We start from the raw sequence: 20,702 nt of genomic DNA, 5'->3' as shown, positions 1-20,702 counted from the left end.
GTTAACAGTCGAACTTGTTGGAGAGGCCGATGCTGAAGTTGGTGGTAATTGATCTGTATATATTGTCGATGTGAAAGTCGAAGAACATGTACAACCTGCAGATTGGCTTAATGGTCGCTCGATGAAACAAGGGAGAGCGTCAAAATCTCACCTTGATTCTGATCTTGTCCATTAACGATACCGGCCATCACACACACCATCGCGAGACAGTGCAGTAGGAGCTGCATGCTGCCGCGGAGGGCACTGAGCCTGAACAAAAGCGATCGCAAGTCGACGTACCCCACGGTTGCGATGCAGGTATCCTTTAGAGCCAGGGATCGTTGCCTCTTTCATCTGCTCCACGTTGACCGGTTGCCTTTGTCTGCCTGAATTGTGTGATGAGGCTCTCTGCCATTTAGTGCACATTGCATGGTGGCGGGTAGGACAGGAATCCAATCTGCCTGTAGTGGCTGCTCTTGTGTATCGTCTGGAGGTTCCACCTGCACAGGAGCACTTGAGGTATTGAATAGCACCGGTGAGTTTCTCACCGTGCCAGTGCACATTGAAGGGACCAAGATCGGGTGGAGATGTTTGCGATATTGCGGTCTGCCTGTTCCTGATCCTTGCACAAGTGCATCTGTGAAGTCAGGTGAAGCGTTGTCGCCCTCGCTTATTGCCACACGAGGCGCCGGATGTCGAGTCAAGAATGGAACGGATCAGCCTTGTGCACTCTCGCATGTGCTCGGACGTTTGCTGCCCGGCATCCACGCAGATACTGTGAATGCGTTGCCCCAAGAAGCCATAAGGAATTGGCAGCAGAGACTGCATGGTGTGCATCACGACTCTGAGCGGAGGAAGGCCTCTTCGAGGCATGTTGCCATCGTCCAAGTGTCTCACATCGACCGCGCGTTGCTTGTGATAAGTTGCGTGATCTTTTGCTGCCAAACTAGAAGGCATGCTCAATCTGTTTACTTCTTCCTGCACATCACCAACGCACTACCCCACTCGATGTCAATGATGCTGTGGTCGTCTTTATAGTGCTGATCGTGTTCAGCAATCTCATCGAACATCTGATCCATCAGATCGCCTCTGCCACCTCGGATCCGAGCCTCTTGATCGGAGTGATTCTCTTTCCACCCAACATAAGAGCTGAAAGTTCGCACATACTCCTTGCATTCGCCAACAGTGAGCCGCTTTTCCATGAACAATGTGCCTTCGCCTGAGTGTCTACCACTGGTGCCGGGCTCATACTCAAAACGCTGCACATCCTCCCAATCCTCGGCCGGCGGCTGGAGGATGCGCAGCTTGTCTCGCACATACTGACGTCCGGGTTCCCAGTACGAACCCATCTTATGCGGATCTTTGTTGTAAAGGTAGTCCAGTAAGATCTTACTCGCTACGGGAGAGTCCACGAAGATGTGGTCTTTGTATCCCCAGCAAGCAACTGTCCCTCCAGGCCTGACGAGACGCCGCATCTCAGGCCAGAACTTGGCGTAGTCGAACCAGTGTGATGATTGCGCCGCAGTCGCACAATCCACCGAGCCATCACTGAGTGATGGAGTACTCTCGCCAGCACCTTGCCGGAACTCAATGTCGGGATACTGCTCTTTCGGGGTGTTCTGGCTGGCCTGCTTTACCATGCCGACGGAAGGGTCTGTCCCGATTGCCGTCTCAAATCTTTTTCCCATCTCTCTTGTTGCTATACCCGTACCACATCCCAAATCTAGACAAAGCTTCTTAGGGCCTCGATGGTATGCTATCACCGCGTTGTATAGGCTCTCTGGGTAGGTTGGGCGAAAGGCGGCATAGGAGGCAGCACCGAACGTTGCTTTGCTATTCCATTGATTGGTAAGTCTCATAAATGGTATCGAGTCATGAAATGTTATAACTTACGCGAAAGTCGTCATCTTGTCCGTCTACCTGGCGATGTGTTGTCTTTGGCGAAGAAGCTGTGCGCAGCACCGCAACACGCTTCTCGATGTCTTTATACCATTTCCAGGCCTCCTTTTCAGCCACGTCAGCCATTCACATCATTGGATTTTCATGTTGAAAGGCCGTTTTCGCAGTCGTGAGGTTGTAGATGGAATGAGTGGGAAGTTCACTTACAGCTGCGCGACGTCAATGCTCATCTCCGATGTGCGGCCCCACATTTCCCGCCAAGTAGGGAAGTTGCCAACCACGATGTCACGTTTCCATCGGACGCTTGGACTGAACACGACTTTAGCTTTTCTCGCTATTTTTCATACGCTGCATCGTGGTCTGTTGCCCTGATAGGCTGGCGAAGCGCTCCCGCCGGCAAAGAAGCAGCCGACGTCAACGTCCACCGCCGGATCAACATCTCCAGGAGCGGGTTACATACCAGTGTAGGCTCTCGGGATCCCTCTACTCCAAAGAAGTGCATTGGCCGTAGCTTTGAGCTCTGTGTGCCCCAAACTCAGCTATGACTTTTTAGCAAGAGCACGAAACATGCCTGTACCTGGATTCTGAGTAAGAATCTTTGTTCTTTTCCAGGCTCTTAATGGGACGATCACGACCAGATAATGGAATCTCACCAACCTTACTATGATGCGATAGCTTCAAGGTGCACTTACGCTTCATTGAACGAGGATACTTGCGACCAAGACTGCCTCTCTCTGTCGCATTGCCACCCTCGATCCGCAGGTCATCGAGGATTCTTTAAGAAGAATCATCTACAGGAACGATGGCTCCTCATTCTAGCCTCCATACTAAAAGATAGCGCTTGTTCATTGGGCACAGACTCTCGAGAGACTGTGGGCCCAAAGCTATGGCGCCAAGGACAGCTCATTAACGTCGACGACTCGTTCGAGATAACCACCGGTGGCTACAAAGGCCGGGGATGGGGCACCTCCAACGAGACGATCATTGAAGGCAATACAGGCATCATTTGCCATGGATCCATAAATATCTTCGAATGTGTTCAGCCCGCCGATGACTTGTACTCAAGGTATCACGGATCTCGTCCGGTAAAACCTATCGCCTACCACCATTCTTACATCGACCATCACGGCAGAGCTCTGGGTTTACTACCAAACGGCACCAACGGAGACTACATAATCCTCATCGTAACCCTCCAAGGCTTCATTGACCTGGCTACTAACGGGGCGATATCTGTTGGTCTGACCATGAGCACGCAAGTCGTAGCCATGTTTGGCAGTACTTTGCTGAAACACGATTTAGAATTGGGGCTACGTTTGGCCACTTCGTGAGCAAGCAGCGCCCATTCTCCCGAACGACCCGATCAAAACAACTGGTGAGGAACGCGTGGTCGATGGCTTACAACTGATATCAAAGATAATCCCAGAAACCTAGGCGCTCACTCCGATCGACCTCTACTTCCCGCTCCAGCGAGCAGTATGTTGGCGACACATGGACTAGTTCGATGGGCGACCTAGCGATCTCTGGCACCGCTCGCCATTGGAGTAACACAATTGATGCGTGTCGTACATAGGCGGCGTCGACGCGGCTCTCGAGAACGCCACTGAATTCGTGACAGACGAAGACCAAGGGTTTGCGACGACATTTCGCGATCATGCCGTAGCTGCTGCGCCGACTCACAATAAGGCTAGGAAACATCTGGCTAACGTGTCTGAGGAAACGGGGTTTGGAGCAGAGGACGCTACATGGAGGAATTGCCATCTCACCGCTACACAGAACCTGCGTCTAGTACAAAGGTCGCGTAGAGGGAGAGACGTGAACAACTCAAAAATTGAGTTCGATCGATCCAGGTTCCACGATCAATCACTAGTTGGATGCGTTGGCGGTGGAACTTGGCGGGCCAAGGGACTCGCGGTTGGATGTTAGTGGATACAATCCCTTTTCGCATTGGTGTTGAGTGTGCCTTTGAGGACGCGACACCTCTCGTTCTACTCAACAACGGAATGTTACGTTGCATACGACAAGAATCAGTGAAAAGTGGCTAAGCAGCAAACACAGCAAACTCAGCGCTCACGGTGACAAAGCAAGAACTGCATCAGCTACTTGCTCGAGCGCGTCTTGATGCGGTCAAGACAGATACAAAGGTGACTTTGACGCTTGGGAAACGCTGCTTGACTTCCTGGATATTCGACAGCCAGCTGCAGCTGAGCGCGCGACAGGCAAGCTATCAGCTAGATGAGAACGCAAGCAAACAGAAGCTATTCCCCTTTCCCAGCTATTCAAGCCATCCGATCTAGCATTTTGTATGGTCGTGCCTTTTGCAGTCCTATCTCAGACCTGCTGTCGCATTCTCCGTTGACCTCGCTCGCCCCATAGATCCGCCTTGAAGGTGTCTTTAGTTGCGAGTATCCTTGGGGAACAGGCAAGTGGTGACTTTGCACCGCACGGCTGATGAGATGCATAAGCAATGCTTGAGTCTTCTAAACGCTCTTTCACTCGTGGCGCTTCAGATAACTGCTCTCTCGTCGCCTAGCCGGCGCCGCCTTGAAGATCGTCTTCACGTCCACGGCCCAGTCTGGCCTGTCTGCAATATCCACCTCGTACCATTTTCCGGTTCTGTCTTTGTAGAGCGTAATTTTTTGGCCCTCCGCCGATCTGGTGGGATCGAGCAGAGCGTTTCCGTTGATTTCTAGGTCATCACGGCTCGAGCCTATGTTAGTTCTCCTCCGCGTGGAGCTCCGTCGACGGTCCGATTTTGGTGAGCTGAGAAGCGAGTCGTTCTGCTCGGGTGGTGATGCCGCTTCCACTGTGATGGCCGGAGTGGTGCCAGATCTGGGGCTTGTGGAGAAGGATGAAGCAGCCTGCGCCACCGCCTCATCGAGCTTCTTGTTGGTTTTCACGGGTGAGACACGGAAGGGCAGCTTCGGTGAGCTATCGAGAGTCAGTCTTTGGCCTTCAAGTAAATGTTCTGCGATTTTGACGGCTGCTTTGACGGTGGGAAATTTTTTGGAAAGGGAAATTTGGAGCGACTCACCTTAGCTCAGGCTGGATCTCGTACTCCTCCTCAGCGAATGGCACAAATTCTTTCGTCTCAGAAGCGGCATCAGTGTTCACCGCGCTGTCTCTGCGAGGAAGTTTGGCGTTCTCCTCGGCTGCTTTCAGGACTTCAGCCTTGCATAATGCTCTGTCCTGCGCCAGACAGGCATCCGGCGGCGTGTGGCGAGGTTCCAGGTGCTTGATGTTCCTGCCACTGGCAAGATAGGCGGTAATGCCACCCTCATCTCGTGGAGGTGGGCTTTGATAGCGGATGCGAGTGGCCGTAGAATCATCCACTCCGCGCTTCATCCGCTTCGGAGTTCTGTCCATGATGACGTTGGTGATGGAGGCCGTTTGACTGGGGGAAGGTCAGTCTTGATGACTTGGGTCACAGAAATGATGTTTGCTAGTCAGTTCTGATCGGAAGACGGATGCTTACATAGGTTCGGGGAGCAAAGATGGTGGCGGTGTTGGCAAATGCGCTGTTCCGATGCGGCTTGCGCCGGTGTGGTGTGACAGGGGTAGCGACGCAAAGTCTGAGTCTTTGTTTGAGAGTGTTGAGGGTGAGACACCGGCGATGTGTTGAGATGCACAAGCGATGTCTTCGAGATGGAGGTGTTGGTTGATGTTATGGAGTTGGTAAAAGATGCTTCTAGAGCAGGAAAGGTGTGGGTGGCGCCAAGCGGGCCGCTAGATCAGGCAAGCACATGAAATTGACTTCACTTCAGGCTGCCTGCGACATCGTCCGGATAATCCCGTACAGATGTATAGCGTCGTTGATATTGTCTGTTGTCATAAGTGATACAGTGTTGACTTGCAAGTCAAAAACTTGTCTGGTTCTGCGACATGATGCAACGCCAGCGTTCACCCGGACCACGACTTTACCCACTAGGGGCTCACACACTGTGCCACGATCGTGACGGTGGGAAGGGTATGAAGTAGCCATTGCAGTATAATGTAAGTGCTAGAAACAGCGACATGGAACTCATCACCGCTGTATTGATACCCCATGATCGGAACGATGGTCCTTTCTCGCCAGTCCGCACACAGCGGACAGATGACGACACTTGACTTAACTTGGAACGTAAAAGCGATGTTTTGGAGTCTACAATAGTGTTATAAGCGGATTGTGTAAGGGAATGCCACTGGTTTGAAGGTGTCGTGTTGGGCTTGCACGGTGCTTTCAGAGGAATCGAGCTTCCCTGCTGCAGAAGTCGGCCAAACCAGTGGCCACCGGCGCAAGCACTCTATGTCTTTTCTCGATTCTGCATACGAATGTGCTTGAGCTTCACATGATGCTTGGCGCCCCATTTGCAGCTCTCCATACTCAAATGTCCTACTTGACGCTGGACCTTCCACGGGGTTCCAACGCAGGCCTCGGAACGTTATCTTGATACCGATCATTGCTCCTGGGACTTACTCTTCGCCTTGAGGCAGCCAGTGTCCACTTGTGTAAGCCAAGGTGTAGGTTAACCGCATGAAGTCTGTGTTGAAGTAGCAGTAAGATCTTGCACCATCTCGCATTCAAGTTGGGGACGAAACAAGCCGTGACAAGAACTTGGCCACGAGTGGTATTGAACTGCTTGATACAGAGCCTTAATGCTCCATTGCGAAAGTGAATCGTCGGGAAGAAATACCCACGATAGAGAGGACATGCGGTAGCTGGTGCATTTGAAGATGCGACAGTGTCGCCGGTCAAGTCCTCTTCCTAATAGCATCTGTCAAGATGGACGGGGCACATACCATTGGCGCAGTAAACTTTAGCCTATCACTTCACAATACGTGTGCAGCGCTTCCGGCTATTGAGGCGGAGATGAGTGGCCATCTCGGCATGGCCAGACGAATCAGGCTAGTGATGTTCATGCATAATAGGGAGACTATCGGAACGGTACATTGAGTGCTCACCGTGTCCTCTAGGATGAGCCTTCCGATTATGAGGTCCAAAGTGATCTCGTGTAGCTATGATCAGCATGGCCAGAACAAAATGCTGGTCAACAGAGAGGCGATCAGTAATCCTCCCAGAGATCTTTGTGGTAAGCCTCCGTCAACTCCTTGTCCTCGCCATACCTGGGGAGCGAATGTTAGTGACTTCGAAAGAGAACATGAGATTGGCAACTCACTTCTCCTGCCATTTCTGAAATCCTCCGTCAAGCACATAGACCTTCTGATCATCCGCGGCACCCAACCTCTCCCTCTCCCTCAGATACTTCAACGCGCTGGCTGGTCCTCTCTGCTGCGACAAGACACAATGAAACACGACTGTATCCTTGTCCTTGAGTGTTCGGACGAGCTCGGGCATCTTGTAGTCGTGAGTGTTGGTGGGGACGTTTTGGCAGCCGATGATGTGGCCACCGATGAAGTCGTTGTCGCGGACGTCGATGATGGCAAGGCCAGTGTTCTTGGACCGCACGAGATCCGCGAGCTTCTCGCGTGAGATGCGTTGCAAGGTGGAGATGGTGTGGTTCGACATTTTGATGGTGTTGAGATTCTTTCTGTCGGAGAAAGGGGTCTGGAAGTGGTTTCTGCTTCTTCCTGCGAAACTTCCTTGCGTACACAGGAGTCGCGATCGTTCGAGATGTATGCGCAACCAATCTCCGTAAGCTCACTGATTTGTGAGCTTTCGTGGGCTCAAAGTCAAGATAAAGTGTGATGATTGGGAGATGTCGTAGATGGCAGAAGCTGAAGTTGAAAGTGAAGCTCCACCATTTGGCCAATCAAATTGCGCTGAAATTTGATTGATCATGGCAATTGTTTCTATGCTCTGCCAACCGTCTTCTCAATGGCAAGGAAACATTGCACGACGACAACAACATTTCAATACGTCCACTCTCTACAGCTTACTACCCTTCCACTTCGGCTTCCTCTTCTCCACGAAGGCCTTCACGCCCTCCTTCAGGTTCTCACCAGCCTGCAATCGGGGCTGCCAGTATTCCAGAGCGAATCTCGTGGCCTCGTCTGCGCCCATACCCTCCCAGCCAAGCTTGATGCCCTCCCTACTCACGATCACAGCGTCTGGACTGTTCGCTGCGATCATCTTTGCGTACTCAACGGCAGCTTCCACCACCTCTCCGTCCTCGTCCCCAACGACTTTGTTGATTAAGCCCCAGTCCATTGCCTCGTCTGCTAAGACTGGCCGACCAGTCAATGCCATTTCCATGGCTCTTGGGCGTCCTACTGTGCGGATTATACGTGGAAGGGCGCCTGCAGCGGCAACGACGCCGACTTTGACTTCTGGCAGGGCGAAGGTTGCTCGTTTTGCGGCAACAACCAGATCGCAGTTGATGATCATCTCACAGCCACCACCAAAGCAGATGCCGTTGACGGCGGCAATGACTGGTTTGCGGCCGCTGCGTCGCGAGAGGGCACCGAAGCCAGCGTTCGACATGACTTTGGACGCACCGCTCTCGTTGACTTTGTTCTACTCTATACCTCTCTTTCAGCTTCTTCTGCCTCTTACACACAGCACATGTCTCCCATCTTACCTTTCAAATCCGCCCCAGCACAGAAAGCTCTTCCCGTCCCAGTTATGATCCCCACTGTCAAGGCCGGCTCTTGATCCAACCAGTTCCATATCCTCTCCAGCTCTTGTCCGAATTCGCCATTGATGCAGTTCAGATCTTTCGGTCGGTTCAAAGTCACGAGCAAGACTCCTTTGGCAGGATACGAGATGATCGTGTACTTGTTCGGCGGCTGCGGGTTCTCGAGCTTGGGCTTGAAGCTAATCGGCGCCATTGTCGTCTTGGACTTGTGGAGTATGGAGAGAAAATGATGGCCTTACCTGATGAGTCCAACAGAGAAACATCTACGTGACTGCAACGACAGTGCAGTGAGATGTCAAGATCTGCGGGGGACTGTAATCCCGAAGGATATGGCAGGCCGAGGCTGATCTGTCTCCTCTTTGGGATGGATGCCATGCCTCTCCTTTTCGACTCGAATGGCCATTGTTCAAACAAGTCATTCTGCTGGACGTTGGTGATGAAAATTCGCACTTGAAATGTGGCTATCGACGTGAAAAGCTTTCAAGCTGTGTTTCCGGAGGGAAGGTCTTCGGATGCCGAAAGGGGTGGTCTCGCCTGCCTCTTTGCAGTTCTGGACTCTTCCTCTTATCCGCTTCTTTCCTTGCCGCAACTACTTTCCCGGGGGTGTTGTTCTTTCTCTGCCGACACAAACTTGTCACCTACTCTCGAGATATGCCGCAGTCAGCTGTTGCAGGTTGCCTTGCTGGCCCGCACATGAGCCTTCATGTACCGCAGTAAGCTTCGGACCACCAATCAAATCAAGAGAAATCTTGAACAGCTCAACAAGCGGGTTTATTCCCCCGTGGCGCAATTGGCTAGCGCGTTCGACTGTTACCACTCTCACGAGTCAAGCAATCGGGAGGTTGGTGGTTCGAGCCCACCCGGGGGAGCAAAAGTACAGAGGATAAGGGTTCGAATATGTCTTACTTTTGACCTTTCTTATTACTTGAAGATCATCAACACCGATATGGTGCTTTTTGGTTCTCACTTGAGTTCCAAGGACCAAGGGCTTCGAGCGTCTAAACACGTGCCTTTTTGGCCGTCTTGTGTATTTGAGCCACAGCATAACAACAGATGGTACTACTGGGCCATGACGGCACTGCTCCAATAGGTCTCGGTTCGTTGGGTTGCTGGTGATGAGACGAACCACTTGCTCGACCACGATTCAACAACGAATGCTGCTCATCAAGCTCTAGGTGTACCACTGCACGAAGAATCGTGTCCACCAGGAAGAGCACACAGCTGCTCGCCACTCAAAGTGTGACGCGGAGCGAGCGTATGTAGGTCTGAAGCAGCCCTGAGCAGATGGCCACAGTGAGGCTATCCGTGTCTCAAGGGCTTGCAAACTTTTACAGCAAGACGATATCGTTCGTCCTACAAAAGGGAATGGGCCCATTACTTTCCCTCATTACCGTTTCTGCGTTCACACTACAAATTGCGAGAGGAGGCTAACGACCGTGTACGAGAGCTGTCATTCCGAGAAGCTTCCTTGAGCCCACGCCGAACGACCCCGATAGATCGTTCAACACAAAAAGCACGCGAGACTGAGGCAATGTATGGCGACTTGCAACCATCCTTGGATACGGCTACCCGTCCAATGAACACTGCACCACTCAGATTTTGCCACTGCCCTTCCTACTCTCCATTTCACCAAAGGCTCTCTTCAAGTCCCTCGCAAACTCCTCAGGAAAATGTACAAAGCCAGTATGCGGTCCGGGCAGTGCATACTGGGGACAATGCAGGATCTCTCCTTGACTCTGGACGGTTCGCGCATAGTATGCGTCTTTGCTGGCATCTCCAAGCGCCACTGCGATTGAGGTGTTGTTCGCTTTGATGCGGGTCAGGTCGGGACTGCGAAACCACAAGGATCGTATCAGCAGGTGTCTGGAATTTGTTGGGATGCTTGTCGAGGAACATACCACCAAGTACTGAAGACGATGAACTCATTCTCCCAGAAATTGATCAGATCGTCCAGCGAAGGTTTATCTTCCGCCGACAAGCCTTCGTAGCCCGTCATCACGCCCTTGAAAATGCTCCATGCCGCCTCTGGACCCTGCTCGCGGTACGCTTTCGATGCACTCGAGCACCAGTCGGTGACATCTGCTGCGTCGGGTAAGAGGGCGATCGTGGGCGCCTCGTGGCAGATGATGTGCGTCAGGTATTGCGGGTAGTTCACCGCGAGAGTGAAGCCGATTACAGCGCCTACAACCATCAGCAAACTCGCGATTCTCCGGAGAAATCTTCCACGACATACCACCACTATTCCCAAAAACACACATCTCCCCATACCCCAAATCCTGCATAATCGCCACAACATCCCTCGCCTGCTGCGCCGCGTTCAAGAAATTCATCTTCCCTTCGACGAGCTGGCTCGCTCCGTTCTGGCGGCGATCGTAGGTACACACGTGGAATTTGTCGGAGAGGTGTTCGAAGAGGCCGTTGTATTTCTTGCCCACGCCATTGCCGCCGGAGATGAGGATTAAGAGGGGTTGGGACGAGGTGCCTTGGTGCCAGTAGTGGAGGGAGCAGTTTTCGGACTGGATGGTGGCGTAGGTAGGTTTGAATGGCATTGTTGGGAGTACTGATGTCTGGTGGTACCTGTTGACTTAAAAGATGGAGTAGCAGTAAATGGTAAATGGCCAGTTTCTGTCGTGGTCATCGCCATCTTTTATCTACGAGTGGCGACTCCCTACTCGACGGCCGTAAACTCCGGATCGAAGGTGATGTTCTATCTCCACACAAGGCATCTGGTCGAGCGACATGCTATCCACTTCTCCTCACTCTTCATTGTTGGACCGATTAGGCAATTGTGGTGGTGCCCCTTGCCCGGATTTTCGATATACCGGTACCGATCTTGAGCTGCGAGCTTCGCATCAGAACCACGCTAGCATGCTATTTAATTTATAGCAGGTCGATCTTCTACAGTCGATCTTTTTCTACTTCTAGAGCACATAGCAAGATTGTTCCAAAAAGTCGTTGGAGCGTCGGCGCCGGATCTTGCGAAATGTGCCTCCTATATCTGGCCTTGCTGGGGGGCTTGCCCTACCTTTCAATCGCTAATCTTGAAAAGCTATAAACAAGACCTCAAACGCGCGTGACGACGAAAGTAGAAATTATGCCCGGGCCAAAGACGGCAAGAAATGCCGTTTCATCTGACTATTCAGTGATCCCAGTATGTGCCAAGTCGACCAGTTTCAACAAGAGAACAATTACGAGAAACATCCGTCCGGGGAATGGCCCAAAACGCCGAGTCAGGTCGGTGGCTATGTCCTTGGTCGACTATATAAACATTTTATTCTGCTCGACGAGAGAAACAACATCGACGAAGTTCTGTTTTAATCATCATGTTGAACGCCGCCGCCATCCTAGCCGCCCTGCCATCTCCAAACTCGGTACCACACCCACGACACCTCACCAAAAGGAAACGAACAAGCACTAACCACCCCTTCAGAACCTCCCCACACGTGCCATAGTCGAACACAGCGGCCGGCAGATCGACTGCAACAAAATCGCCTTCTTGGCCGTCATGCCGCCCTCAGAACTCGAACTCAAGTGCCGCGCTGCGCAAGGCCTCCCGTTGGCGTTCGATCGCCGCGAAGAGGTCGATATCCACGCTCGCGCCATCGTCGAACATAACGGCCGCCGAGTCGATTGCGATGCGACTCCGTCGGAGCCGGAGTGTCGTGTTCTGGGTGATATAATCACCACTGGAAAGCGGTCCGGAAGAGGCAGATAGTTGACTTTCAGGGCGGGAAGCTGGATTACGGGAATACGGTGTTTATGGCTGTGAATCGGCCTGAGGGCGCGGAGGAGGCGTGTCGAGATGCTTTGTTGATGGAAGAGGATTCTGATGAAGGAGAAGGAGGGAGAGAGGTTGGCGTACGTCGATGGAAGTCCTGGTCAATGCAATTCCCTTCATCGCGTCTCATGGTTCTCACTGTGAGTCGACTTGACTCCCAAACGCCACGCCTTGAATCCAAAGCACGCTGCAAGAAACGCTCTCCAACGCTTCTGTAAATGCACAACCCCCATCAACACGAAAATGCCCGTTCCTTTACCAATCATGCACCCAGTCCCTCGCCCCGCTCTCCCAGAACTCATCACAAGCCGCCTTGAGCCCAAAATTGCTCCTCAAATCCTCCACCCGCAACACCTCCCTCGTCATCGGATCCGTCGGACTGCGCTTCAAATGCTCATAAATCACCGCGCGCTCGTACGAATGTCCATTCCTCGTAATGACGGGGTCAACCATGGGCTCGAACGTAATCATATCGATGAGATGGTCGGGGATCTCGCGGGGTTTGTGGTTGGCTGGATCGGCGGCCTCAAAGACGGAGCGTAGAGTGGCGATTTTGGTGCCGAAGGTGGTTTGCACTTCTTCGATGCGTTCGGTGGCTTCGACTTGGCCTAGTTCGCCGGCGTGGAATTGTTTGGAGATGGCGTCGAGTTCGCGCTGTTTTGCGGATTCGAGGGTGTCTTCGAGTTCGGCACGCATGTCGCCTTGTCGACGGAGGCGGTCACGGTCGCGGGCGGAGAATTTGGCCTTTTTGCATTTGAGAACGAAGGCGGAGAAGGTTTGGAGGTCTTGAGGGGAGGTTTTGGCTGCCGGGGCTGGGTTGCGGACTTGTTCGTAGGCCATTAATGCGGAGGAGAGGGCTTCATTTGGGTGGTGTAAGGCGAGTTGGGCCTGTGCTGGTGGATAGGTATCAGCACATGCAATAAAAAGTAATCCAGATCTCTTGACATCGCAGAACGTATTGACCTCATGCAAACGAACGAGCGGCAGACCAAGAGAGAAACAATTAGGGACAGTCCTCACCCAGAAAATAATAAGCCTTATGATTTTGGCCCCCGCCCGTAATCTCCACACTCTTCAAACAATCATTCACAGCCCCCTCCCATTGCTGCAGCTTCAACCGCACATTGGCGCGGTTCGTGAAGATTAGACTATTCCGAGAATACTTTTGGATCGCCTGGGTGTAGAGGTCCTCGGCGGCGGAAAAGTCTCCGGCGCGGAAGGCGGCGTTGCCCTTTTCTTTGAGTTGGTCGGCGAGATAGGACATTGGGTGGAGTTCCTACTCAAATTCGGACGTATGGGTGACGAGTTCTTTCAGCCCTGGTATTGTTGAAGATGAGTCGTGACAAAGAACGGGCGAAAGTGAAGGAAGAACGGGTGGTCGTGGACAATCAATCGCCGGGATATTTTTTGTTTGTTCCCTGTCAGGCGTCCGTCGACCGTATAGTCGATTGTGTTGCTGCCTGTCTGCTCGTGCGATCTGGTAAAGGTTAAAGTGGATGGGTGTCGTGAAGTTGGAATGGTGGGGCTGTGCACACCGGAACGGGGCGTCGTCAGTCTTTAGCGCGGATTGTGTGAATACAAAGCCCGCTTTTCTAGAAGGCCGCCGAAACTCCAAGGCTCGTTTAGCCTCGTGCATTACATATCAAGGTGCGTTGTGCAACGAGTGCAGCATGTGTGAAGCAATCATACAACTCGGAGCATGTTGATTGGTATTCATGTCATTTCATTTATTTTATAGCAATCATAGCAACATCATCAAGCGCTACTTTACTCTAATCCGAGGTCCTTGTAGAAGGCCGAAGTCGACGGCTTGCGATGAAGGAACTCCTCGAGAGTAGTCATCTCATCTTGACTTCCGCCCTTCTCTAGCACGGTGTGTCTGTACCTCCGTCCCTCCTTGCCATCCATCGGGTTCTTCTTGAAGACGGTGTAGAACATGTCCGCAGAGTAGACCTGTGAGCTGAGATAGCCGTAATAGCCAGCATCGTAACCGCCGATGAGATGGCCAAATGTGGCCTGGCCATGACCCCAGTGGTAGTCCTCGCCGAGTTCCTCGGGCCCGTCGAGTTTGGAGATGTCCTCGCGCAGCTTGTTGTACGTCTCGCTTACATCCAGCTTCTCAACATCTTCATGCGACGCAGGCTCGTGCACCAGCATGTCGAAAGTGCCGAAGTGGAGCTGTCTGAGGTTGAAGAGGGCATCGTTGACGTGTTGCGTTCTGATGATCGACTCGATGAGATCGTCTGGCATCGATTCGGGTGGCTGCGGTGCGCCGTTGGTCGCTTGATCCTTGTATTGCTTGGTGTACTCTGGTGTGAGGTACGACCAGTGCTTGCTCAGAGACTTGATCTGAGATGGCGTCCAGCACCAGTTTTCGAGCATCTGAGATGGTGCCTCGACGAAGTCACGGACAGTCGACGTGCCGTGGAAGCGGCTGTAGATGGTCCGGGACACCAAGTCGTGAATGCCGTGACCAAGCTCATGGAAAAGAGTGACAACCTCGTCATGCTTGAGGAGGGAAGGCCTCTTTGGAGTGGGCTTGCTGAAGTTGCAGACCAAGGCAGTGGCTGGGTATCGCCTGGTGCCATTCTCTTGGATGAAGCCTGGCTGAAGGTTAAAGTTTGCTGCGTGACCATACTTGCCGTCGCGGGGATGAAGATCGAGGTAGAGATAGCCGACGAAGCCTCCGCCCTCGCCTTCATCATCCCACACGGCAAAGACCTGAACGTCTTGATGCCAGACGATGTCTGCGCCTTTGCCAGTCTCTGAGATCTGATCACGATGCTCGCCCTCGATCTTGACGAAATGCAGGCCAAACAACTCCTCGAAGATGTTGAGCATACCGCTGATGGAGGATTGTAGTGGGAAGTACTCTGATATCCTCTGCTGATCGAGCTGGTACTCCTTCTCCAGCATGAGGGTATCGTAGAATCGGTGGTCCCACAGGAAGTACTTGTCGGCTTTGCCAGTCTCAGCCTTCTTGAGCTCCTTCAGCTTCTCGATCTCCTTCAGACCACCTGGGGCAAGTCTCTTGCGAAGATCACCGAGGAAGTCGTCAACTGTTTTGGGAGTCTTGGCCATCTTGTCTTCGATCCTGAAGGTAGCGTGGTTGGGGTAGCCGAGGAGACGAGCACCCTCATCGCGCAAGATGATGGCCTCTTTGAACAGCTCCACGTTGCCAGGACATTTGTTCTCGTTGGCGACAAAGACCTTCTGCCGTACCTCTGCGTTCTTGCAGTACTTCAGCGTTGGGAAGAGGTCAGGGTATTTGAAGGTGAGCCACAGCTTTCCCTCGCTGGGTGTGCCCTCCTTGCCCTTCATGAGTCCACCAACAACATCCTCGGGCACACCCTCGAGCTCCTCTGGAGTTAGCCACAAGCCGCCATTCTCCTCGTTCAACGCCTTCTGGAAGGTGATGCTGAGCTCTGAGAGACGCTTCTTGATAGCCTTGAATCGATCACGCTTAGGACCAGCGGGAATGCCCAGACCCATGCGAATGTAGCCTTTGCGATCCTTCTCCAGCAATCGCCTGCTCTCAGCGTCCAAGCTCGTATCATCCTTCTGCTTCTTGTACGCCGCATCCACCAGCTTGAAGATGTCTTCTCTCATGGATGCCTCGATGGCAAAGTCGTCCATCAACTTCTCTGCCTCGGTCGACGCATCCCGCACCTTGGCATCTGTCGACACCGCCTGGTAGAAGCCTATGATATGCGACTCGAGGGACATCTTGTTGTCGTCCTGCGCGAATGGCAGGTCGGCATTGTGGAAGTTGGCATTGTCGACCGACACCTCTTTGACGATCTTGTCCTGCAGAGCTTTACTGGTCGCGATCAAGCGCTCGGTGTCCTTGATTAGACTCTCTGGTGTATGAGTGAAGAGCGGCGGCGCCTGTGGTGGCTTCTTGAAGGTCGAGCCCATGGCTGTCGAGGTGGTGATGGGTCGCGTGATGGGGAACTTGGGGGCGGCAAAGTGAGCGACAAGTGTCCTCAGGCGCGGCACAATGCTGACGACTGCCACGATTGCGAAGACGGCGAGGAGGAGGAGCAGGAGCGGGCGACGGACGAGAGAGGAGCGCGTTCCCTTGGGAGGAGCCAGAATGGCGAATTGATGGAGGGCTAAGTAAAGTGCAGGTAAGGTGGGTGGACGTCTGAAGTCGGTGCTCAGTAAGCTTCGACCCACCACCTTCAATTCGGGGCGGTGACAATTGAATACCTGTCCGTTATAGTACCAGAATAGCACCACGATATTGCTTCTTCGAGACTCGTGATGCACGCGATCTGCAGTCCAGATTAGCGGCAGCGAGCTGATGCAGGTGACAGCCGCCTGCTGACCCACGAGTTCGGTGTGCGCGAAGCCAATCTGCACGCCTGCAGGTGGCTGGCCGAGTACCAAGTAGCTAACGAGCTACAATGATAGGTATGTGTATTCTGAATATGGAATAGATAAGAGCTGAGAGTACCGGAGCAGGTCAATGAATTGGTGAGGCTACTATCGTAATGTCGCCGACCACGATGACAGCTGCTCACATCCTGCGATTCCCGTGGCTGGGATCCAGCCTTGTCGAATCCTTGCACGCCAAACCCGTCTCCCAAGACCACCAGTGGCAATCTTCGTGCGAGCTGAAAGTCAACAATCTTCAATGCTGTGGTGAGCGCCATCGAATGTTTAGGAGCCGTGGATGCCTGGGCGGTGCCGCTGCTCAGCTAGAAGTCCCTGTCGCAGAAACATGCATTAACTATGTGCTCATTCCCCAAACGGACATCGTGAGCGATATGAAGTGGCAAGTCATCAGAGGACATATCACGGAGGTGAGCGGTAACACAAATATCTCACATCATAAATACCGCCTCTCTCCCCGAAGTAAGAGTCAAACCGTTGCGAAACGTCTTTCAAAGAATCACAGCTCATCTTGCAACTGCAGTTATCTGTAATGCCACACCAAACATCCCTCCCAAATTGCCGCCAAAATCGCCTGCCCCTGATGGACTTTGTGTTTGCCTTTCACCTTTGCAACATGCCCCTCAATCTTGGCCTTTGACACTGCCATCAGGATGTCCGGACATTTGACCCGAAGACTATCGCTTTCGGAGACAAACAGCTCGATGTCGACCATGACCACATTTGTGGACTGTTCGCCGGTCTCTTTCGGGCGCTTTTGCTGCTCCCATCCGACTCGCAGGAGGAATCTCCAAGATGAACAGCCGACGTTCCAACGAACGCATTTGCCCAGCGATCCAAGACGCTACGTACTGCGTTGTGATACCCCTTAGCCCACCACACATGTCTTTCAGCCTCGTCCGTGTCTACGCAGAAGGTGGTATTGGCAAATTAGAGCTGAAGAACTTCTTGTCTCAACTGACTACTTGCACTCACGAGCGCAGGTACCCAGTTGGATGGCTCGACAGTCCATGTCTCATTCTTTGAGCGTAAGGCAGGACGTATCCATTGCTCGATGACTTGTTTGATGATCCGAACGCGAACGAGCGGTTCCAACTTCATCAACTTGGAAGGGTTACAGAGCTTCTCCAGCTCGGCATAGAGCTCACCGACACTGAGACCGTATCGATACCTTACGCGATCAAGGAGTGCTGGACTAACTTTATCCGTCACGCATTCGTTGTCCAGGAATTCATCGTAGTGGTAGACAACTCGACCAGACGGCGAAGCAATACGTGCGATGGAAGGATAGGCTAATTCTGGCCTGCCTTTGAACACGAAGCTGCGCTCACTCTTTGCTGCCATTTGTTGAAATTTCCTTCGTAGAGCAGACCGCTGGTGGTGAGGGCGCCTTCAATTTGCGTTGGGCGGCGTGGCATCTTGCGTAGCTCGTTGTGGATTGAAGTCACCATCGCACGTCTGGGGCTGGCCTTATCTAACTTGACCCTGAAAGACGGAAGTCCCATGAGTGCCTGTTTTAAAGCTTCTAGCATGTCCGAGACAGACATGTTTAGCCCTTTGTCGTATGGTACGAGCTCTGCTAACATTCACATTCACTCACATTTAGCTCGACCGAATCCAGCCTAGCGCCAATTTCTGTCGGCGTTTGCAAACGACGCCGATCAAACGCCAACTTTTCCTAGCCTCGCATGCTTCCCGACACTTTCAGACACACCACACCAACCGTGCAGTGAAAGTGTGTCAACATGGCGCCGACGTCAAGCAGCTGCCAGCTGTACGAGGGGAACTTCGAGGACTGGCGCAAGCGCATGAACGCCATCTTCATGGTCCTCCGAAGACCTAGACAGCTCTCCCCTGCCAGCCTCTACGACCCAACCATCGGCGGTACCCTCGACGCAGCGAGCACACCAAGTGAGGTGCAGACGGTCCGCCGCCGAATCAGCCCCGCCCTCCTCGCTCGCCTACCCGAGGACCTGTGGTCTCCCGAACGCAGTCTTGGAGCACTCTACAAACAACTGCAGCAATTTTGTCAGCCCTTCCGCCTCTTCTCCTTGCCAGCGGAGTTACGGATCAAGATCTACGAAGAGGTCATCAATCAGCCCGAGATTATCAGCCCGAACGAGAAACCGACATGGACCGTCACTTCCTCCCACCGTCTCCCTGCCCTGGCTCAGACCACCCAACAGCTCCGCCAAGAACTCCTTCCGATCTACTTCTCCGCCGTCACCTTCACCCTGACGATTGACATAGACGTTATCGACGGACGTCTGAGCTACCCTTGCACGGTCAAAGACCTCGCGCTGGGTTGGAGTTGCGACTTTATCGGTGCATCCGCCCGTCACCTCCGCCACATCTCACTCGATCTCACTGTACTCGAAACTGAACCTGGCCCCCTCATACGTTTGCATCGCATTACCCTGAATCTGTTCTTCAGCAAGACTAAGGGATACTGGGTAGAGTACCCCGACAACCTGTCCAGTCGTTCTAAAGAGGCCCTTGGTGAGCACGTTCGATTCGTGAATACAAAGCGCAAATATCTCGGCTTGAACGGCGAGGCGCTCCTGGTGGCTCTGGTGGAGGAGTACTGTATGTGGGACTTCGTGGGCTTGTCCGTTGGGGAAGACCTTTATTGAGGTTGGCTATGATCAGGGACAGATGATGTGGTTAATGAGGCGGTGGAAGTAGCAGGGAGGTGTATAAGAAAAGATCAGCCTTCCGAATGAGAGGGGAAAGTGTGGAGGGAAATGTGTGGAGGGAAAAGTGTGGAACAGAGGCTTAAGCTCACACAAAGACGTCCATAGACCTGCACAGCAGCTACTCGTCGCCGCTACACTCTCTTAGACCCACAAAATTACAGATCAAGATGCTTTAACGAGTTGGTGAGATGCTCAGTACCAGCTATTACATCTCAGAGAAGAGTGGGCTCACGATGGTGAAGTATAAAGGGCATGTCGACATTCACTACCAGTCACATGCTGGGGCCTCTGGATAGAGCTTAGTGCCAAACCGTTTCCGTCGTAACTTCCTTTGTTGTTTGCAGCTGCGCGCCGCGCTTAAGCTCAACTTCACACTGCACTTCCTGCAAAACCTTCACCACACAGTAGAAGCCACGCCAATCAGCATACGCACATCTGCAATGATGTCGCAACACTCAAAGAGAAGAGACACCGAAAGCACACTTCTTTACGAAGGGAACTTCGACCAGTGGCAATGGCAGATGAGCAACTTCTTCATCGCGAAAGGCCGCCCCACGCAGGCTTACCCCTCCATCGCCTACACAGACCCAGACGACATTGTTCACTATTGTAAGAGCACCTTGGGCGACATCGAGGATGTTCTGTCTTCAATCACACCAGCACTCAAGAACCGCATTCCGGTTAGTCTTGAGGTCGGAATTGGCCAGCTCTACGCCTGCCTAGAGAACCTCTGTCTTCGACCATTCCGTCTTCTTGACCTCCCTCCAGAACTCCGAGTCAGAATCTATGCTGAAGTCGTGACGAGCCCCAACGTTCAGGGAGTCGAGAGCGACAGCAGCCCACTTGATAGACACGCCATTCCGGCACTCGCCCAGTCGGCCCAGCTCATCCGGCGAGAGGTGCTCCCAGAGTACTTCGCCACTAACACCTTTCTTATCCGAGCATCCATGCCCCCAACGCCCGGTAGAAGAGACCCAACCACAACGGGCATCTCGCTGTGGAAGGCCGACGTCCTGCGAGAACACATCAAGGATCTCCGCAAAGTCGACCTCTTTGTCGTCGCCCGTCAAGACTACGTGCGGTCCGATGGGGTCTTACAGCTTGCACTAAAATCGGTGAAATTGGGTGTACGATTCGACAAGTGTCGTGGTGTGTACATCGATGTTCCCGTCCTTCTCGACCAAAACTCCAAGAATAGATTGGCAGTCTTGACTGCGATGGCTGAGACAGCGCGGCAGGAGAAAGGACATACGGGCGAGGCGATCTTGGAATTGGTGGGGCTGGTCTGTACCAGAGACGTTGAATATAGCCAGCCGAATTTCACCCATATGAGCTTGATGGTACCGGATAGCGCTAGATAGTAGTTCATAAAGAGCGAGG

The 20,702-nt window shown here is 52.8% G+C and overlaps 10 protein-coding genes and 1 non-coding gene across 11 annotated transcripts; 4 read left to right on the top strand and 7 right to left on the bottom strand.

Annotated features, from left to right (window-relative positions):
• Positions 1-947: 947 nt before the first annotated feature.
• Positions 948-1,886, bottom strand: M409DRAFT_67886 (uncharacterized protein; the record flags this gene model as incomplete). Its single annotated transcript, XM_033817599.1, has 2 exons — positions 948-1,812; positions 1,873-1,886. The coding sequence occupies 2 exons, from the start codon at positions 1,884-1,886 to the stop codon at positions 948-950; spliced, it is 879 nt and encodes a 292-aa protein (XP_033665249.1).
• Positions 1,887-2,519: 633 nt separating this feature from the next.
• M409DRAFT_56633 (uncharacterized protein) lies at positions 2,520-3,448 on the top strand (the record flags this gene model as incomplete). Its single annotated transcript, XM_033813352.1, has 2 exons — positions 2,520-3,202; positions 3,346-3,448. 2 exons carry the CDS (start codon positions 2,520-2,522, stop codon positions 3,446-3,448), a joined length of 786 nt encoding a protein of 261 aa, XP_033665248.1.
• A 919-nt stretch (positions 3,449-4,367) lies between these two features.
• On the bottom strand, positions 4,368-5,241 carry M409DRAFT_67885 (uncharacterized protein; the record flags this gene model as incomplete). The annotated part of the gene is made up of 2 exons (XM_033817598.1): positions 4,368-4,806; positions 4,910-5,241. 2 exons carry the CDS (start codon positions 5,239-5,241, stop codon positions 4,368-4,370), a joined length of 771 nt encoding a protein of 256 aa, XP_033665247.1.
• A 1,676-nt stretch (positions 5,242-6,917) lies between these two features.
• M409DRAFT_25236 (uncharacterized protein) lies at positions 6,918-7,381 on the bottom strand (the record flags this gene model as incomplete). Its single annotated transcript, XM_033807602.1, has 2 exons — positions 6,918-6,978; positions 7,032-7,381. The coding sequence occupies 2 exons, from the start codon at positions 7,379-7,381 to the stop codon at positions 6,918-6,920; spliced, it is 411 nt and encodes a 136-aa protein (XP_033665246.1).
• A 360-nt stretch (positions 7,382-7,741) lies between these two features.
• On the bottom strand, positions 7,742-8,643 carry M409DRAFT_25235 (uncharacterized protein; the record flags this gene model as incomplete). The annotated part of the gene is made up of 2 exons (XM_033807601.1): positions 7,742-8,322; positions 8,394-8,643. The coding sequence occupies 2 exons, from the start codon at positions 8,641-8,643 to the stop codon at positions 7,742-7,744; spliced, it is 831 nt and encodes a 276-aa protein (XP_033665245.1).
• A 582-nt stretch (positions 8,644-9,225) lies between these two features.
• On the top strand, positions 9,226-9,319 carry M409DRAFT_t46. Its single transcript has one exon. It is a non-coding gene; the product is annotated as a tRNA-Asn (tRNA).
• Positions 9,320-10,042: 723 nt separating this feature from the next.
• Positions 10,043-10,999, bottom strand: M409DRAFT_56631 (uncharacterized protein; the record flags this gene model as incomplete). The annotated part of the gene is made up of 3 exons (XM_033813351.1): positions 10,043-10,280; positions 10,349-10,631; positions 10,684-10,999. The coding sequence occupies 3 exons, from the start codon at positions 10,997-10,999 to the stop codon at positions 10,043-10,045; spliced, it is 837 nt and encodes a 278-aa protein (XP_033665244.1).
• Positions 11,000-12,483: 1,484 nt separating this feature from the next.
• M409DRAFT_25233 (uncharacterized protein) lies at positions 12,484-13,492 on the bottom strand (the record flags this gene model as incomplete). The annotated part of the gene is made up of 2 exons (XM_033807600.1): positions 12,484-13,121; positions 13,249-13,492. 2 exons carry the CDS (start codon positions 13,490-13,492, stop codon positions 12,484-12,486), a joined length of 882 nt encoding a protein of 293 aa, XP_033665243.1.
• A 503-nt stretch (positions 13,493-13,995) lies between these two features.
• Positions 13,996-16,146, bottom strand: M409DRAFT_67881 (uncharacterized protein; the record flags this gene model as incomplete). Its single annotated transcript, XM_033817597.1, has 1 exon — positions 13,996-16,146. The coding sequence occupies one exon, from the start codon at positions 16,144-16,146 to the stop codon at positions 13,996-13,998; it is 2,151 nt and encodes a 716-aa protein (XP_033665242.1).
• A 2,225-nt stretch (positions 16,147-18,371) lies between these two features.
• Positions 18,372-19,259, top strand: M409DRAFT_56628 (uncharacterized protein; the record flags this gene model as incomplete). Its single annotated transcript, XM_033813350.1, has 1 exon — positions 18,372-19,259. The coding sequence occupies one exon, from the start codon at positions 18,372-18,374 to the stop codon at positions 19,257-19,259; it is 888 nt and encodes a 295-aa protein (XP_033665241.1).
• Positions 19,260-19,765: 506 nt separating this feature from the next.
• Positions 19,766-20,683, top strand: M409DRAFT_25230 (uncharacterized protein; the record flags this gene model as incomplete). The annotated part of the gene is made up of 1 exon (XM_033807599.1): positions 19,766-20,683. One exon carries the CDS (start codon positions 19,766-19,768, stop codon positions 20,681-20,683), a length of 918 nt encoding a protein of 305 aa, XP_033665240.1.
• Positions 20,684-20,702: the final 19 nt, after the last annotated feature.

This window comes from Zasmidium cellare (genome assembly GCF_010093935.1).
Source record: "Zasmidium cellare ATCC 36951 unplaced genomic scaffold M409scaffold_26, whole genome shotgun sequence".
NCBI lineage: Eukaryota > Fungi > Ascomycota > Dothideomycetes > Mycosphaerellales > Mycosphaerellaceae > Zasmidium > Zasmidium cellare.
Note: the sequence above shows the minus strand (reverse complement) of the source record. Positions and strands in the feature narration are given on the sequence as shown.